We start from the raw sequence: 15711 nt of genomic DNA on the forward strand, positions 1-15711 counted from the left end.
CCCTTATTGCACAACCTCTGAGGCAAGGCAGTTTAATATAAAAATAAAACTTTATTCTGTCCCATCAAAGGCCACTAGCTGCTGAAGCAAAAAAAAAAAAAAAAAAAGAAAGGAGATCCCAGGGCCCCAGAATAAGTAGGCCACACTGAGTTCCCTCTGGTCCTCCAGCATGGACACTGCTGGGTAAAAGAAGAGCTGGGGTCCAAAGGTCTTGGCTTAGGCTTAGCTGTGGGAGCAGAGCACATAAGACCTCATTGTGGTTCTACATCCCCAAAAGGGGCTCCGTGGGGAAGGAAGCTGGGGTCGGGGAGAGGGTGTGGAGTGGAGTAAGTGACATCGAGAAGCCAGGTCACCTGTGAAGAGCTGTCTGCTGGAGAGCATGCACACGATCCTGGAGCTGTGCCTCCTTCTCATGCCTTTCCAGGGCCTGCAGCCCTGACTGCTGTAGGAAGGCCTGGGCAGCCTGAGGGCAGGGAAGAAAAGGATTCAATACCTGCGGCCCTGTGCTCTAACACTCAATTCCCACAGCCTGAAGGGTTAGCCCACCTTTTCTTGGAAGAGAGTACACTCCCAACAAGAGGATGGAGGTCCTGATCTGGAGCCCACCTAAGCTAGCCAGGACCAGAGAAGTGACTATAGTTAAGACTAAAAGGAAAGGGTCCATGGTGAGACCAGAGGCTTCAGAACATGGTGGGGTTTGGGACCAGGGCCAGAAACCCACCTCTGGCCGATAGAGGAACAGCAGTTGCAGCAGCTCCAAACTCTGGCCTACTACTTCAGTGTCAGAGAAGGCCAGTGTGCCCAGCAAGGAGCAGAGCAGAGGCCCTGGCCACAGATGCTGGCAGTAAGCAGGACCCTTCTCTGCAACGTTGCAAAGAACTGTGAGCACCTGCAGACAGATACGTATACACAGTCCTCACAAAGGATGAAAGCCAAAGATTGTAATGATAGCTAAAATACATGGAGTGCTGGTCACACACCCCAGGCACTGTGCCAAGCAATTTTATATGCATGTTTTATAATCTCCACAACTGCCCTCAAATAGGATGATTATCCCCAACTATAAATGAGAAAACTGCAACTTAAGGTGGTTAGTTGATTTGCCCAAGATTAGTAACTAGTAAACCACAGTTTAGGGACTCAAACCTAGACTGGTCTGGCACTGAAGCCATCCATACCACACGACCTGCCAGCTCTCAGCTAAGGGCATTTCTGAGGACTCAGGCCTACTCCCACTGTTTACACTTTGGCCGCTAGATCTTGGACTCAAGTGACCCCAGTACCTACCAATAAGCTCACCACATTAGATACTGGCAACAACTGTAAGAGGGGCTCAATCAGATCCAGGGAGAGCAAGGAGGTACAGAAACTGGGACTGTTTGCTGGAAGGAAAAATGTCAGGGTGAAGTCCCTCAAACGGGCCTGAAACCGCCCCCTCCCAATTCTACCCACCTCAGCCCAGGCCACAAGGAAGTATTCCCAGTATATAAAGGTCCAGGCCTAGGCAGATTATGGTGCATACCAGTGAGGTTGTTAAGGAGCCAGAGGCCCTCAGGAAGTAGGCTGGGCTGTTTCTGGAGAAAGAACTGCAGAAGGATAAATAAGGCTGCCACAACACGCTCATCTCTGAGCTGCATCTGCTCTCCCACAGCCCCCACCGCTGCCTCTGTTAACAAGTTGCTTAGACACCGAAGCACAGGGCATGCCAGCTGCAAAGAGAAGTTGAGGATCAGGTGTAAGGAGGGAGAGGCTACCTGCACACTGGGGGAGGAGCAGAGTAGGAGGAAAGGTCGTCCAGATCTTGACCAGTCCTCTTCACCTACCAGCTCCAGTCCTGCATCCTCAGTTCTCTGGACAGCCCCAGCCAAGTCCAACAGAAGTAGCCCGAGAGTGGAGAGAGCCCCATGGGTGATGAGCAGGGCATTGTTGACCTGGCTGGGCAACAGGAAGCAAGTAGTCACTACTCCATCAATCCGACCTTTAAGTTAGCAAACAGGTCTGTGAGTTTCCTGGGCTCCAAGAAAAGAAGACCATGGAAGGAAGAAAACTCACAACAGTTCCAGAAACCGAAGTTCAAAAACCTGAGTGTCAAGAAGGGAGCCCAGGGGAGCTCTGCGGCACTTTCCCAGTTGGCCTGTGCTACCTGCAGGTGATGTAGTGAAGGCACCAGGCAAACTCCACAGCAACCCCAAAGTTCAGCTTTGGGCCAGGTTGCAACAGTTGCAGCATGTGTTGTGGGAGAGTGGAGCCGAGGACAGAGCTGCCAGCAGAAACAGAGCTGTGAGTAGGAACCACAGAAGGCAGGATGCCTGTCGCTCTTCCCAAACTCTGACAGCAGGGGTAAAAGGGTCCAAACCCAAAGCCCTTCCCAGCCAGACACACAGAGTTAAAATGTGCAACAGCTCTGGAAACAAAGACCGATCAGGCATCCAGAGGTTACACTACCAAGTGGGTCACCCTTGCCTGCACATCTGGAGACAATTTCACCTACGGGATGATCTTCTCTGGAGCTTCCTTAGCCTGCAGAAGCTGGGACAAGGCATATCCAAGGGCTTCCAGCACAGTCACATGGGGGGACTGGAAGTAGACAGGGTAGAGATCTGACTCTGGAAGCTGGGCCATAAAGTTTCCTGAGACTTTCAACCTCTTAGCACAGGGCAGAGGCTGGAGCTGCCTGGCCAAAGCAGGTGGGGCATGTGGAAAGAAGTGAGGGGAGGGTTGCCCAGGGAATGAGAAAGGAGGTGAACACTCACCTGGACGCAGGCAGCCAAGGCTGGAACAATGCCCTGTGGCAGGAGCTGCCTTCTCACAGCCTCACTCTCCACAATCAGGTTACCCAGTGTATACAGACAGAGCTCCTGAGAGCAGGACAACAAAAGCACTGGGCTTGGCCCATCTCAGGCCAGGGTCGGGGTAGGGGTAAGGGTGGGAGTGGGGGTGAGGGTGGGAGTGGGGAGGATGGTGCAGCCCTGTCCTTGAGGCTCTGGACACAAGGGAGTGGAAGATGATGGGTATATGTATGGCTGTGGGCATCAGGGGAAACAGGTTTTCTTCTCCCTACCTTCCAGCTCAAAGTGGACCCAAAAGTACAGTTTGTAAATCCAAGCCAAGAACAAGGTAGGGAGGTACAGAGCTTACTATAAAGTCTGAGCTGTGACCGGAGAGGTAGGTGAGAAGGTAGGAAGTGGCTGGCAGGCAGGCCTCAGCCACCGCAGACTGCTCAGAATGAGAGAGCTCATGAAGGCACCGAGCCGCCTCAAGCTGCAGCAGAGCCTGGTTGCTGGTCAGGAGCCCGACCAGGGTCCGCATGCTGCCCTCCAGCCTACATGAGTGAGCACCAGAGCCCTGCTCAGCCTGTGGCCCATGCCTTCCATACTCCTGTCCATCCCTCAGAGCCCCAGTCACCCACTCACACCATCCACATCACCCACACTGACCAGATGAAGGTCTGCTGCGTCTCGGGGTGCTGCAAGCCTCGACGAAGGCTGACCAGAGCCCGCCCTCTCTCCTTTTCCTCTGTCCCCCGCTGGGCTAGCTGCAGGAACTGCTGGATCTGGAGCCCAAGGCAGGGAGAGGAGAGATGGCAACGTACAGTTGCCAAAAAGCAAGTCTAAGTGCTGCTCTGCCCACTTCACCTGTGGGCCCTCCAGTATCACACCATCCCTAGAACTTGTCATTCACACCACAATGGCTGATGAGCACCAAGCTTGCAGAAGAGTGTACAGAAGTGGGAATCAGAACTGGGTTTAATACCAGCCCTGCCACTTACTCTACAAGAGACCTAAACCTCAGTTTCTCACGTGAACAATGGAAATAACATCTACCCTGCCTTCTTACAGAGTTGTTTCAAGATAACCTCTCAGCCTAGCATAACCTACCCCTCCAGCCATTCTCCCCATGCAACCTGCACTCCAACAACACCTAGCATAACGTGACTTGTTTTGTAATGTTGCTGAGCTTTTGCACAATCTATTCCTTCTGCCTGGGAAACCCTCCCCACGTCCTCTCTTTCCTTTAGATTTCTACTCCTGTCACTGCCTCTGGGAAGTTAGCTCTTTCTGGCTTCCTTTGGCAGACTTAGGGCTTTCTATTGTGCTTCATGTCTCCTTCATGACAGGTGGTAGCACATCTGTCTCCTTCACTGGGCTGTGAATACTTGAAAGTACCTCAGTATCCAACAAAGTGTTTTGGGACAAAGTAAAAACACACAAATAAATAGTATAATGTAGGCACCCAATGTAAACTATCTATGAAAACATAGACAATATAAGTACAGGGAATGCCCAATGCTTGCTGAATGAGTAAATGAGCTAAAACCAATTCTTTCATTCACTCATTCAATAAATACTGAGCATCTACTATATGCCAGATGTTGTACAGGCATCTGAGTTTTCAGTGATGACAAATAAGAGTCTAGGTTTCCATAGATTTAAAGTCTAGTTGGAGAAATCATAATAAACAAGTAAACAATTAGACATTATGATTAATATTCTGCAAACAGGTTGTCAAGACAGAATATCAAAAGGGACCCACTTTAGATGCAGCAAATCTAAAGGCTTTGAAGACAGGAAAGAGCCTGGTACATTGTTCCGAGAACTGAAAAGGGGACAGTTTGGCTGAGATGAGTAAGCCGATAAGGTTGGAGGTAGAAGAGGTTAAGCCATGCTGGACTTTATAGGTCACAGGAAGGATTTCGATCTTTATGTGTTATTAAAAGACATATCTGACTGATGTATGGAGAATGAATTTGAGGGCAGCAAGCACAGAGGCAGATAACCTGTTAGGAGGCTGCTCTAAGTATCCAGTGAAGAGAGTGGTGGCAGCTGCGATGGCGAGGCACGTAGACTCCAGAGCTCTTTAGTAGGTAAATCACGGCTAGGACTTGATGATGTATTGATATGGGTATAAGGTAAGGAGTCGTCGAGGGATGAGTCCCCCGTTTATAGCTTAGCCCAGTGGATGGATGGAGGTGTTGAAGGGACCGCGTTCGGGTTTGGTGGCGGACCTCGGGTATTAGAGGAAGTAATTTGGCGCCAGGTGGCGTGGACCTCACCGCGCACCCTGCCCCCTCACCTCGGCTTGCCCAAGGATCACGGCCACACATCCCCCTTCGCCTTCCTCCGGGGCGTCGTCTCTCAGCAGCCTCTTGCTGATCAGCTGCTGCTCCCTCCGCGCCTTCCGCAGTGCTGGGGGCAAAGGAGCCGGCTGAGCGTGGGAGAAGCACCCAGGACCCAGAACCCCGACTCCGATCCGAGGGCCTCCTTACCCTATCCCCACCGCCATATCCCCATCCTCCCGTGCTCGCTGCCCGCCCGCCCGCACCTGCCTCCCGCTCCCGCCGGCGGCGCCGTAGCTCCTCCACGCCACAGCCTGCCGGCCTGAGGCAGCCCTGCCGTCGGAGCCACATGCTGGAGCTGGGGGTCGGAAACGCGAAGCCCCGGCCTGGAAGACGGTACTGACAGCGCAGCCGCAGCGCAGGGCGGAAAGAGAGAAGCGAGTGGGCGGGGCACGTCGAGAAGTGGAGGCGGGGCGGAGCGAGGGGGTGCAGCCAGGGGCTGGGGCGGGGCGAGGAGCGGGGGCGGGGCGAAGGGAGAGGGGCCGGACCGAGGAAGAGGGGCGTCTAAGGGAGGGCGGAGCGGGGCGGGGCGAAGCCTAGAGGCGGGGTGGGACCTGAGTGAAGAACCGAGCGAAGGCAGAGCGGCCCCCGCTCGGCCTCTGATTGGTTTCTCTCCTTCCCAATTCCAGGAACGAAAGTAGCTCAATCCTGACCCCTGCCGCCCCAAATCAGTAGCGTCACCTTCCCCTCAGCAAACACAACCTCTCTACCCCTCACGCATGCTAAACAAACGTTGAAAACTACCCCGAGCTCAGGGAAGAAACGGGACGCCTTTTCACCAGGAACGGCTCCCGCTAATGAGCGCTGGCTCAACTCTGGATGCGCGTTATCTTATTGAATGTTCGCCGCAACGATTATCCCGCTTTTATGGGTGAGGAAAATGAGACAAATACAGTAATTATTTCACTGTTCTGCATAAAAGTGAGGCGCGTTATTTTTAGGATAAATTAATTCTTTCACGAAACTTTGAGGGCCACTAATCTACTAGGTACTAAGGAAACACAGGTGAATTAAAAACTGTGTTCCTGAGGCCTGCCGGGTGGCACAGCGGTTAAGTTCGCACGTTCCGCTTCTCAGCGGCCCGGGGTTCGCTGGTTTGGATCCCGGGTGCGGACATGGCACTGCTTGGCACGCCATGCTGTGGTAGGCATCCCACGTATAAAGTAGAGGAAGATGGGCACGATGTTAGCTCAGGGCCAGGCGTCCTCAGCAAAAAAAGAGGACTGGCAGTAGTTAGCTCAGGGCTAATCTTCCTCAAAAAATAAATAAATGAATAAATAAAAACTGTGTTCCTTACCGTCATAATGCGAATTGTGGCCTACTAAGCCCTACGTGGTCTAATCGCTGCATACCTCTCCACTCTCGACTGGAAAGGCGCCTCACCTTACTCATCTCCCCTGCGATCTTCTCTTTGGTCCCCAAACAAGCCCTGCTCTTTTCCTCCTCTGGGATTTCACACAGGCAGTTACTCTGCCTAGAGCCCTGTTTCTGTCCGTCCCCCCACCCCAACCAGCACCCTTTCCTTAATAAACACCATCCTCAAGATCTCAACTCCAATATCCTCTCCTCAGAACTACTGGACCAGTGTCCCTGTTAGGAGAGCATATAGCACCATATATTCTCCTTCATAACCCTTGTCACAGCTGTCGTCAAGTTATAGTGTGATTGTTTGATGTTGTCTCCCCCTAAACGCCTTTCACAGCTCCAAGAGAGTCAAGTCCTGGTAGCACTTAAGAATTTTTATTGGAATCCTCTAATTTTTAGAAAGCTATTACTTAGGCAAATGCACAAGTATAAACAAATCTGGGAAAGGGAGTTGTTCTTCAAGCCAACTTCCTTCCCTTGAATTTAATTCCACCTCTTGGAGGCAATCCATGAAGTCTTTGATCTCTTACACAAAACATCTAGTTAAATATCTGCAGACCATCGTCCTGTCCTCCACATCTTCTCTCCAGGCCCAGCATCCATCCCCTGGACAGCCATTTATTGAGCACCTCCTCTGCACCATGCTCTGGCCGGGGATAGGGTCTTGTCCCCTTCCTCATGGGACAGGCTGGCTTCTAACACCTACATCTTTCTCTTGGTGGGGAAGGTAATACAAGTCCCTAGGCAAAATCTATGTTCTGCCCACAGTGTCTGCTTAGACAATTATAGCTACCCAAACTGTTTTTTGCATTTATCCACCTGGCAACTCTGACAACACTGTAAGAAACAGCCCAAGGTCCTCTTTACTACAGAGCTAGCTGTTCCTTTCTCCAGAGCTCCCGTAAGTCCTTGGTTTCTCCTCTATAAGAGTCCTCTTCACTGTGAACTGTAATTCTGGATCCGTGTTTGCCTCCCCCACCTACTGGAGTACTTGAAGGACTGTGTGATGGTCATGTCTGCATCCCAGGGCTTTGCACCAGCCCTGGCTCTTGGTAGACAAGTGACGGACATTTGTTGAATCAAGGTGTGAATTGGAGATCTTTGAAGAACCGTTATTGCCCATCTTAGCCTGGACCCTTCATCCACAGTGCCTCTCCTAAAGTGATGGGATTTGCTGAGGAGCCAGGCTTCAGTGGCCTGAGGCTTCTTAATGCAGAGGCTCAATAGATGTGGCTCTGTGCCAAAGATTGTATTCATAGACAGATACTACTATTATCTCCATTTTACAAAGCAAGACCCCAGAAATCTGAGGCCCAGAAACTTTCCCAAGTCTCACAACCTCAGTGGTAGAGCTGGGATTCCAAGCTTGGCTGCCTGACTGCAGAGTCAGTGTATTTAACACGGAGCTGTAGTCACATCTTGGTCCTCAGGGATGTCCAGTGACCTGGCCTCGCCTTGGGGCATGGCTCAGGGTATCAAGGCATTCCCAGTAGGACACACAGGGGGCAGTGTGGTTTGATGAGGCCTCTTTGTTTGAAGTGGGGACAAATGTGAAGCTCCTTCTGGAAAATAGGGGGAGTGAGAATTCAAACATTTTCATGTAGCTCTTTCCCCAGAAATCCAGAGGTGCAGAACTGTGAGGGCTGTTGTAAAAGTATAACCCCTAACCTACCCTCTGGGACACTTGTTTTTCTTGGCAAAACATGTGAGTTACTAATTAATCCTCGTTCAACACAGGAACAACACAGGAAAGGTCTAGCTGTTCCTTCCTAAGACACAGGAATTGTGCCAGGGGGAGGGCAGGAGAGCTAGGTGCAAGTGGGAAAACTGAGTTAGAAATATCTTGTTTCTCAGTTTCAGGATGAGGAAATTGAAACTGTAAGAGATTGAGCAACTTGGCCAATGTGTCTCTGTTAAACACTTCTATGTTTTTGTTTAATTGAGGTAAATTTGGTATATAATATTGTATAAGTTTCAGGCATACATCATTATAATTTGACATCTGTATACACTACAAAGTGATCACCACCAAAAGTCTAGTTGCCATCCGTGACCATACACTTGATGCCCTTCACTCATTTTGCCCCCCCCCCCAAATCCCTTCCCCTCTGGTAAACAGCAATCTGTGCTCTGTATCTATGAGTTTGTTTTTGTTTGGTTTGGTTTGGTTGGTTGGTTGGTTTTTAGATTCCACACGTGAGTGAAATCATACAGTATTTGTCTTTCTCCATGTGACTTACTTCACTTAGCATAATACCCTCAAGGTCCACCCATGTTGTTGCAAATGGCAAGATTTTATTCTTTTTATGGCTGAGTAGTATTCCATTGTGTATATATGTATACCACATCTTTATCCGTTCATCCACTGAGAGACACTTAGGTTGTTTGCATATCTTGGCTATTGCCAACAATGCTGCAATGAACATAAGAGTGTATACATATCTTTTCAGATTAGTGTTTTCATGTTCTTTGGATAGATAGCCAGAAGCAGAATAGCTGGATCATATGGTAGTTCAACTCTTAATTTTTTGAGGAATCTCCACACTGTTTTCCATAGTAGCTGCACCAATTTACATTCCCGTCAATGGTGTACGACAGTTCACTTTTCTCTATAACCTCTCCAACACTTGTTATTTCTTGTCTTTTTGATAATAGCCACTCTAACAGGTGTGAGGTGATGATAGCTCATTGTGATTTTGATTTGCATTTCCCTGATAATTAGTGATGTTGAGCATATTTTTATGTGCTTATTGGCCATCAGTATGTCTTCTTTGGAAAAATGTTTATTCAGATCCTCTGCCCATTTTTTAATCAGATTGTTTGTTTTTGTTATTGTTGAGTTGTATGAATTCTTCATATATTTTGGATATTAACCTCTTGTCTGATGTATGATTTGCAAATACCTTCTCCCATTCAGTAGGTTGCCTTTTCATTTTTTTTTTAAGATTTTATTTTTCCTTCTTCTTCCCAAAGCCCCCCAGCACATAGTTATATATTTTCAGTTGTGGGTCCTTCTAGTTGTGGCATGTGGGACGCCGCCTCAGCATGGCTTGATGAATGGTGCCATGTCTGCGCCCAGGATCCGAACAGGCGAAACCCTGGGCCCCCAAAGCAGAGCGTGCGAACTTAAGCACTCGGCCACAGGGCTGGCAGCTGTTGCCTTTTCATTTTTATGATGATTTTCCTCACTGTGTAGAAGCTTTTTAGTGTGATGTATTCCCTTTTGTTTATTTTCGCTTTTGTTTTCCTTGCCTTTGGAGTCAGATCCACAAAAACATTGCTAAGACCCATGTCAAGGAGCTACCATCTGGGTTTTCTTCTAGGAATTTTATGCTTTCAGGTCTTACACTCAAGTCTTTAATCACTTTTGAGTTAATTTTTGTGTATGATGTAAGATACACAAGTTTCATTCTTCTGCATTTGGCTTTCTAGTTTTCCCAACAGCATTTATTGAAGTAACTGTCCTTTCTCCATTGTATGTTCTTGGCTCTTTTGTTGTAAGTTAATTGTCCATGTATGTGTAGGTTTATTTCTGGGGTCTCAATTCTGTTCCATTGGTCTGTGTGCCTGTTTTTATGTCAATACCCTACTGTTTTGATTACGATAGCTTTGTAGTAGTATAGTTTGAAATTAGGGAGCATGATACCTCCAGCTTTGTTCTTCTTTCTCAGGATTGCTTTGGCTATTCAGGATCTTCTGTGGTTCCATATAAATTTTAGAATTATTTATCCTAGTTCTGTCAAAAATGCCATCAGAATTTTGATGCATTGAATCTGTAGATTGCTTTGGGTAGTATAGACATTTGAACAATATTAATTCTTCCAGTCCATGAGCATAGAATATCTTTCCATTTATTTGTGTCTTCTTCAATTTCTTTCATTGGTGTCTTATAGTTTTCAGTGTACAGATCTTTCACCTTGTGGGGGATCAGAAGTGGCCACCTCGAAATATGTCTCTTTGCTTTGATTATTTTCAAGAACAAAAGACTCTGAAAGAAAATTTGACCTTCCCCCTAATGGCCTAAAAGAAATTTAAGATAAAAGGCCTGTCTCCAGGACAGACCATCACCTAGATAACTCTGGGTATCTGTAGACTGGGAGGATCCTTGCTAAGCCCACTCTTATCAAAGTTCTGTTTACCAAACATTTGCTTTTCTTTTTTTTTTCTTAAGATCGTCACCTGAGCTAATATCTGTTGCCAATCTTCTTTTTTTTTTTTTGCTTCTTCTTCTTCTCCCAAAGCCTCCCCACCCCCAGTACATAGTTGTATATTCTAGTTGTAGGTCCTTCTGGTTGTGCCATGTGGGATGCTGTCTCAGCATGGCTTGATAAGCGGTGCCATGTCTGCGCCCATAACCACTTGGCCATGGGGCTGGCCTCTAAATATTTGCTTTTTCATTTCCATGTGAATTGCCTTCCAACCCTTTGAAGTCCCAAACCACTACCCCTAACACCCTCCTTTGTCTTTAGCTGAAAATGATATTTAAGCTGGCAGCTCGGCCATTCTGGGAAGTTACCCAGTTTTCCTGGGTTTCTCCCATGTTATAAAGCTTCATTTGATTTTCTCCCGTCATTCTGTCTCACATCAATTTAATTTGTAGACGAGCCAGAAGGACCTAGAACGAGTAGAGGAATTCTCTTCCTCTCCTACAACCTCCTTGGTTAAATTTACTCCTAGGTATTTTATTCTTTTTGATGTGGTTGTAAATGGGATTGTTTTCTAAATTTCTCTCTCTGATAGTTTGTTATTAGTGTATAGAAATGCCACTGGTTTCTGTATATTGATTTTCTACACTGTAACTTTACTGAATTTGTTTATTAATTCTAACAGTTTTTGGTGGAGTCTTTAGGGTTTTCTATATATAATATGTCATCTGCAAATAGTGACAGTTTTACCTCTTCCTTTCTGATGTGGATGCCTCTTCTTTCTTTTCTACCTGCTCTGGCTAGGACTTCCAGTACTGTGTTGAATAAAAGTGACAATAGGGGGCATCCTTGTCTTGTTCCCAATCTTAGAGGAAAAGCTTTCAGCTTTTCACTATTGAATATGATGTTAACTGTGGATTTGTCATATATGACCTTTATTATGTTGAGATACATTCCCTCTATACCCACTTTGTTGAGAGTATGTATCATAAATGGATGTTGAATTTTGTCAAATGTTTTTTCTGTGGTTAGTGAGATAATCATATGATTTTTATCTTTCATTTTGTTAATGTAGTGTATCGTGTTCATGAATTTGTGTCCTTGCATCCCTGGAATAAATCCCACTTGATCATGGTGTATGATCCTTTTAACCTATTGTCGAATTTGGTTTACTAATATTTCATCGAGAATTTTTACATGTATGTTCATTAAGGATATTGGCCTGTGATTTCCTTTTTTTCATAGTGTCTTTCTGTGGTTTTGGGAGCAGGGTAATACTGACCTCATAAAATGAGTTTGGAAGCATTCCCTCCATTTCAATTTTTTGGAAGAGTTTGAGAAGGATAGATATTAAATCTTTGAATGTTTTGTAGAATTCACCAGTGAGGCTGTCTGGTCTTGGACTTTTATTTATCAGGAGGTTTTTGATTACTGTTTCAATCTCCTTACTAGTAATCAGTCAATTAAACATCTCTACTTTTTTTTTAAGATTTTATTTTCCCCCCTCCTCTCAAAGCCCCCCAGTACATGGTTGTGCATTTTTAGTTGTGGGTCCCTCCAGCTGTGGCATGTGGGATGCTGCCCCAGCGTGGCCTGATGAGCGGTGCCACGTCGGCCCCCAGGATCCCAACCGATGAAACCCTGGGCCACGAAGTGGAGCGAGCAAACTCAACCACTCGGCCACGGGCCGGCCCCTAAACATCTCTGCTTTTGAGAAAGCTATTATTTTTTTAATAAACAAAGTTAAACAAAGAACAAGTGAGCAAATGGGAAAAAAGGAAAAGGAGTTGTTTTTCAAACCAACTTCCTCCTCTGGAACTTAATTCTAGCCCTTGGAGTCAAGATATGAAGTCTGCAATCTCCTTTACAAAATATCCTGTTAAATATCTGAGGACATTCAGGGGATTGGACTTGGATCCAATCTGGACAGGATGTTAATAGTAACTACCAAGGATAAAGTCCGGGGCTAGCGCGGTGGCGCGGCAGTTAAGGTCCCAAGTTCCACTTTGGTGGCCTGGGGTTCCCGATTCGCATCCTGGGTGCGGACCTGCGCTCCGCTTGTTGGGCCATGCTGTGGTAGGCGTCTCACATACAGAGCGGAGGAAGATGGGCACAGATGTTGGCTCGGGGCCGCTATTCCTCGGCAAAAGGAGGAGGATTGGCAGCGGATGTTAGCTCGGGGCTAATCTTCCTCAAATAAATAAATAAAATTGTAAAAAGAGAGAGAGAGTGAGTAGAGAAAAGTCAAGTAAAGTACCCAGCTGACTGGCTGGAGAGTCCTGGCCTGAGGCACTGGAGATCTTCCTTTTCCTATCCACCAGACACGCCTGGGGAGCCTGAGTCATCAGGACATTGCGGAATCCTTCATGTTACTGCCCCTCTCCTGACAACATCCTTTATTGCAACATTTTCCCAGAAGGGGTAGTGAATGGGGTGGTTGGTTGCAAGAGAGGTGAAGAGTGACCCGGGCTCACGGAGGAAGGAACAGAGTGACATCCCAGGGTTACATAAACTCTCCGGTCGCCAAAGAGTTAGGACAAATACGTGTGTGGAGCCTGGAAGCCAGCGAGCGCCGCTGTATAGGAAAGAAGCCGCAGCTCTTTCCAGAGTCCACCGGGGAGGCAGAGGCTCTGAGGACCTATAGACCATGGTGAGTGTACGGTCTTGGGGCCGAACGGCGGCTGCTCAGGGAACCTCAGGGACCGACTTGGGGCCGCCCTAACCTCTGCTCTCTCCCCAGGTGCGCGCGCCCTGCCTGCTGCTGCTGCTGCCACTGCTGCGCTTCTCTGCGGCCACACTAGAGCCCTGTGAGGTGGACGATGAGAACTTCCGCTGCGTCTGTAACTTCACGGGTCCTCAGCCCGACTGGTCCAGCGCCTTCCAGTGCATGACTGCCGTCGAGGTGGAGATCCGTGGCGGCGGCCGCAACCTGGAACAGTTTCTAAAAGGCGCCTCCGCCGACCCGAAGCAGTATGCTGACATTGTCAAGGCCCTGCGCCTGCAGCGGCTCACAGTGGGCGCCGTACAGGTTCCTGCCCCGCTTCTGGTCGCCCTCCTACGTGCGCTCGGGTACTCCCGCCTCAAGGAACTGACGCTGGAGGACCTAGAGGTAACCGGCACGATGCAGCCGCCGCCTCTAGAAGCCACTGGGCCTCCGCTCTCCTCCCTCCGTCTCCGCAACGTGTCGTGGGCGACAGGAGGTGCCTGGCTCGCCGAACTGCAGCAGTGGCTCAAGCCGGGCCTCAAGATATTGAGCATTGCGCAAGCTCACTCACTCGCCTTTTCCTGCGCGCAGCTCCACAGTTTCTCGGCCCTCCACACCCTAGACCTGTCTGACAATCCTGGACTGGGCGAGCGCGGACTGATTGCAGCTCTCTGTCCGCACAAGTTCCCGGCCCTCCGAGATCTAGCGCTCCGCAACGCGGGGATGCAGACACCCAACGGCGTGTGCGCGGCGATGGCGGCGGCGGGTGTGCAGCCCCATAGCCTGGACCTCAGCCACAACTCGCTGAGCGCCGCTGCTCCGGGCGCTCCCAGGTGTGACTGGCCCAGCGCACTGAGTTCTCTCAACTTGTCCTTCGCTGGGCTGGAGCAGGTGCCTAAAGGACTACCGGGCAAGCTTAGCGTGCTTGATCTCAGCTGCAACAGGCTCAACAAGGCGCCGCGAGCAGACGAGCTGCCCGTGGTGAGTAATCTGATACTGGACAGGAATCCCTATCTGGACCCTGAAGCGTCCAAGCAGCAAGACCAGAACTCCGGCGTGGTCGCCGCCTGTGCGCACTCAGCCCTGACCGTGGGGATATCAGGAACCCTGGCGCTGCTTCGAGGAGCCGGGGACTTCGCCTAAGCCCCAGGGGAGAAGAATGAATTGACTCAGATTGCCCTGGCTCCAGGGGAGCCTCATTAGGACGTCTTAACCAACCGACCCTCTGCCCCATCTTCATTAAAATCTTAAACAACGGTCTGTGTCATTCATTCAACAGATGTTTAGGGGCCGGCCGGTGGCGCAGCGGTGAAGTTCGCAAGCTCCGCTTCAGCGGCCCGGGTTTCGCTGGTTTGGATCCGGGGTGCGGACATGGCACCGCTTGGCACGCCATGCTGTGGCAGGCGTCCCACATATAAAGTAGAGGATGGTCATGGATGTTAGCTCAGGGCTAATCTTCCTCAAAAAAAAAAAAAAAAAAGAACAGATGTTCACTGGGTGTCTGCTTTGTGCTGGGCACAGTGCTGAATGGGGAATCCGTTATACTTAGACTTTGTTCATCCTCACTTCCCAGAAGCCATAACTGCCCTACCTAAGAAAAGGACTTTAGGGACAGAAGGGGCAGGCAAATGTTGTCTGTCTCCAGATGTGTGGGAGAAACAATAGGTTTCCGTGCTATAGGGACTTTCCGAGCAGATTACTGGCCCCTCTGTTAAAAGATGGTTGAGGGGCCGGCCTGGTGGGGCAGCGGTTAAGTTCGCACATTCAGCTTCTCAGCAGCCCGGGGTTCCCCGGTTTGGATCCGGGTGTCCACATGACACAGCTTGCCAAGCCATGCTGTGGCAGGCGTCCTACATATGAAGTAGAGGAAGATGGGCATGGATGTTAGCTCAGGGCCAGTCTTCCTCGGCAAAAAGAGGAGGACTGGCAGTAGTTAGCTCAGGGCCAATCTTCCTCAAAAAAAGGAAAAAAAGGATGGTTGAGTGGTGAAGATGCCTAGGAAGATACAGAATGTTTCCTCTCCAGTGCACTTTCCAAGAGCCAAGTGCACCCTTTCAAAGGTAATAAAACCCAGAGCCATTTGCTTATTCTCCCTTTCTTTCTCTTCCTCACCCTCCAGGAAGGAGGAACAGCTATGCCACCTGTCCTACATAAGCTCTGAGTTTCATAGTTTCAAGGTTCCTCTCCTGTAGTGTAAAGTCCCTCTGCACACAGGTACACTGGCTTTCACTGTGTCATCTAATGGGGCTTGGGCAACTGTACAAGATGCCATTATGAAACAGTCTGTCTCTGAACCAGAGATCTTGTGACTGTGTTAGTATGTGTGTGTACAGTTTCAGGCTGGCTCTTTGATATGCAAATACAATAACATCTTAGACTCT

General features: G+C 48.9%; 2 protein-coding genes across 20 annotated transcripts; one reads left to right on the plus strand and one right to left on the minus strand.

Moving 5' to 3' along the window:
- Positions 1-31: 31 nt before the first annotated feature.
- On the minus strand, positions 32-5507 carry TMCO6 (transmembrane and coiled-coil domains 6). Of its 19 annotated transcripts, none has more exons than XM_023635124.2 (13): positions 5323-5507; positions 5074-5186; positions 3438-3553; positions 3139-3322; positions 2754-2858; positions 2492-2577; positions 2144-2260; positions 1824-1935; positions 1523-1709; positions 1288-1382; positions 722-889; positions 354-463; positions 32-226 (listed from the first exon to the last, which is right to left on the minus strand). In XM_023635124.2, exons 1-13 carry the CDS (start codon positions 5405-5407, stop codon positions 223-225), a joined length of 1482 nt encoding a protein of 493 aa, XP_023490892.2. In that variant the 5' UTR covers positions 5408-5507; the 3' UTR covers positions 32-222. The 19 variants fall into 19 exon arrangements, with proteins under 19 accessions (XP_023490892.2, XP_070090198.1, XP_070090202.1 ...); XM_070234097.1 differs by having other exon boundaries at positions 5327-5489; XM_070234101.1 differs by having other exon boundaries at positions 2464-2577; positions 5323-5486.
- Positions 5508-13049: 7542 nt separating this feature from the next.
- On the plus strand, positions 13050-14586 carry CD14 (CD14 molecule). The gene is made up of 2 exons (NM_001081927.2): positions 13050-13276; positions 13367-14586. The coding sequence occupies exons 1-2, from the start codon at positions 13274-13276 to the stop codon at positions 14471-14473; spliced, it is 1110 nt and encodes a 369-aa protein (NP_001075396.1). The 5' UTR covers positions 13050-13273; the 3' UTR covers positions 14474-14586.
- The last annotated feature ends 1125 nt before the right edge of the window (positions 14587-15711 follow it).

This window comes from Equus caballus, chromosome 14 (assembly GCF_041296265.1).
Source record: "Equus caballus isolate H_3958 breed thoroughbred chromosome 14, TB-T2T, whole genome shotgun sequence".
In the NCBI taxonomy this organism is placed as follows: Eukaryota; Metazoa; Chordata; class Mammalia; order Perissodactyla; family Equidae; genus Equus; species Equus caballus.

What these genes read in the sequence shown, in the direction of transcription:
- TMCO6 (XM_023635124.2), bottom strand. Translation starts at nt 5,407, where the DNA reads ATGTGGCTCCGACGGCAGGGCTGCCTCAGGCCGGCAGGCTGTGGCGTG. An exon ending in CCGGCGGGAGCGGGAGGCAG is followed by an intron (nt 5,187 to 5,322) that starts GTGCGGGCGGGC and finishes CTTTGCCCCCAG; the next exon opens with CACTGCGGAAGGCGCGGAGG. An exon ending in GTCACAGCTCAGACTTTATA is followed by an intron (nt 2,859 to 3,138) that starts GTAAGCTCTGTA and finishes TCCTGCTCTCAG; the next exon opens with GAGCTCTGTCTGTATACACT.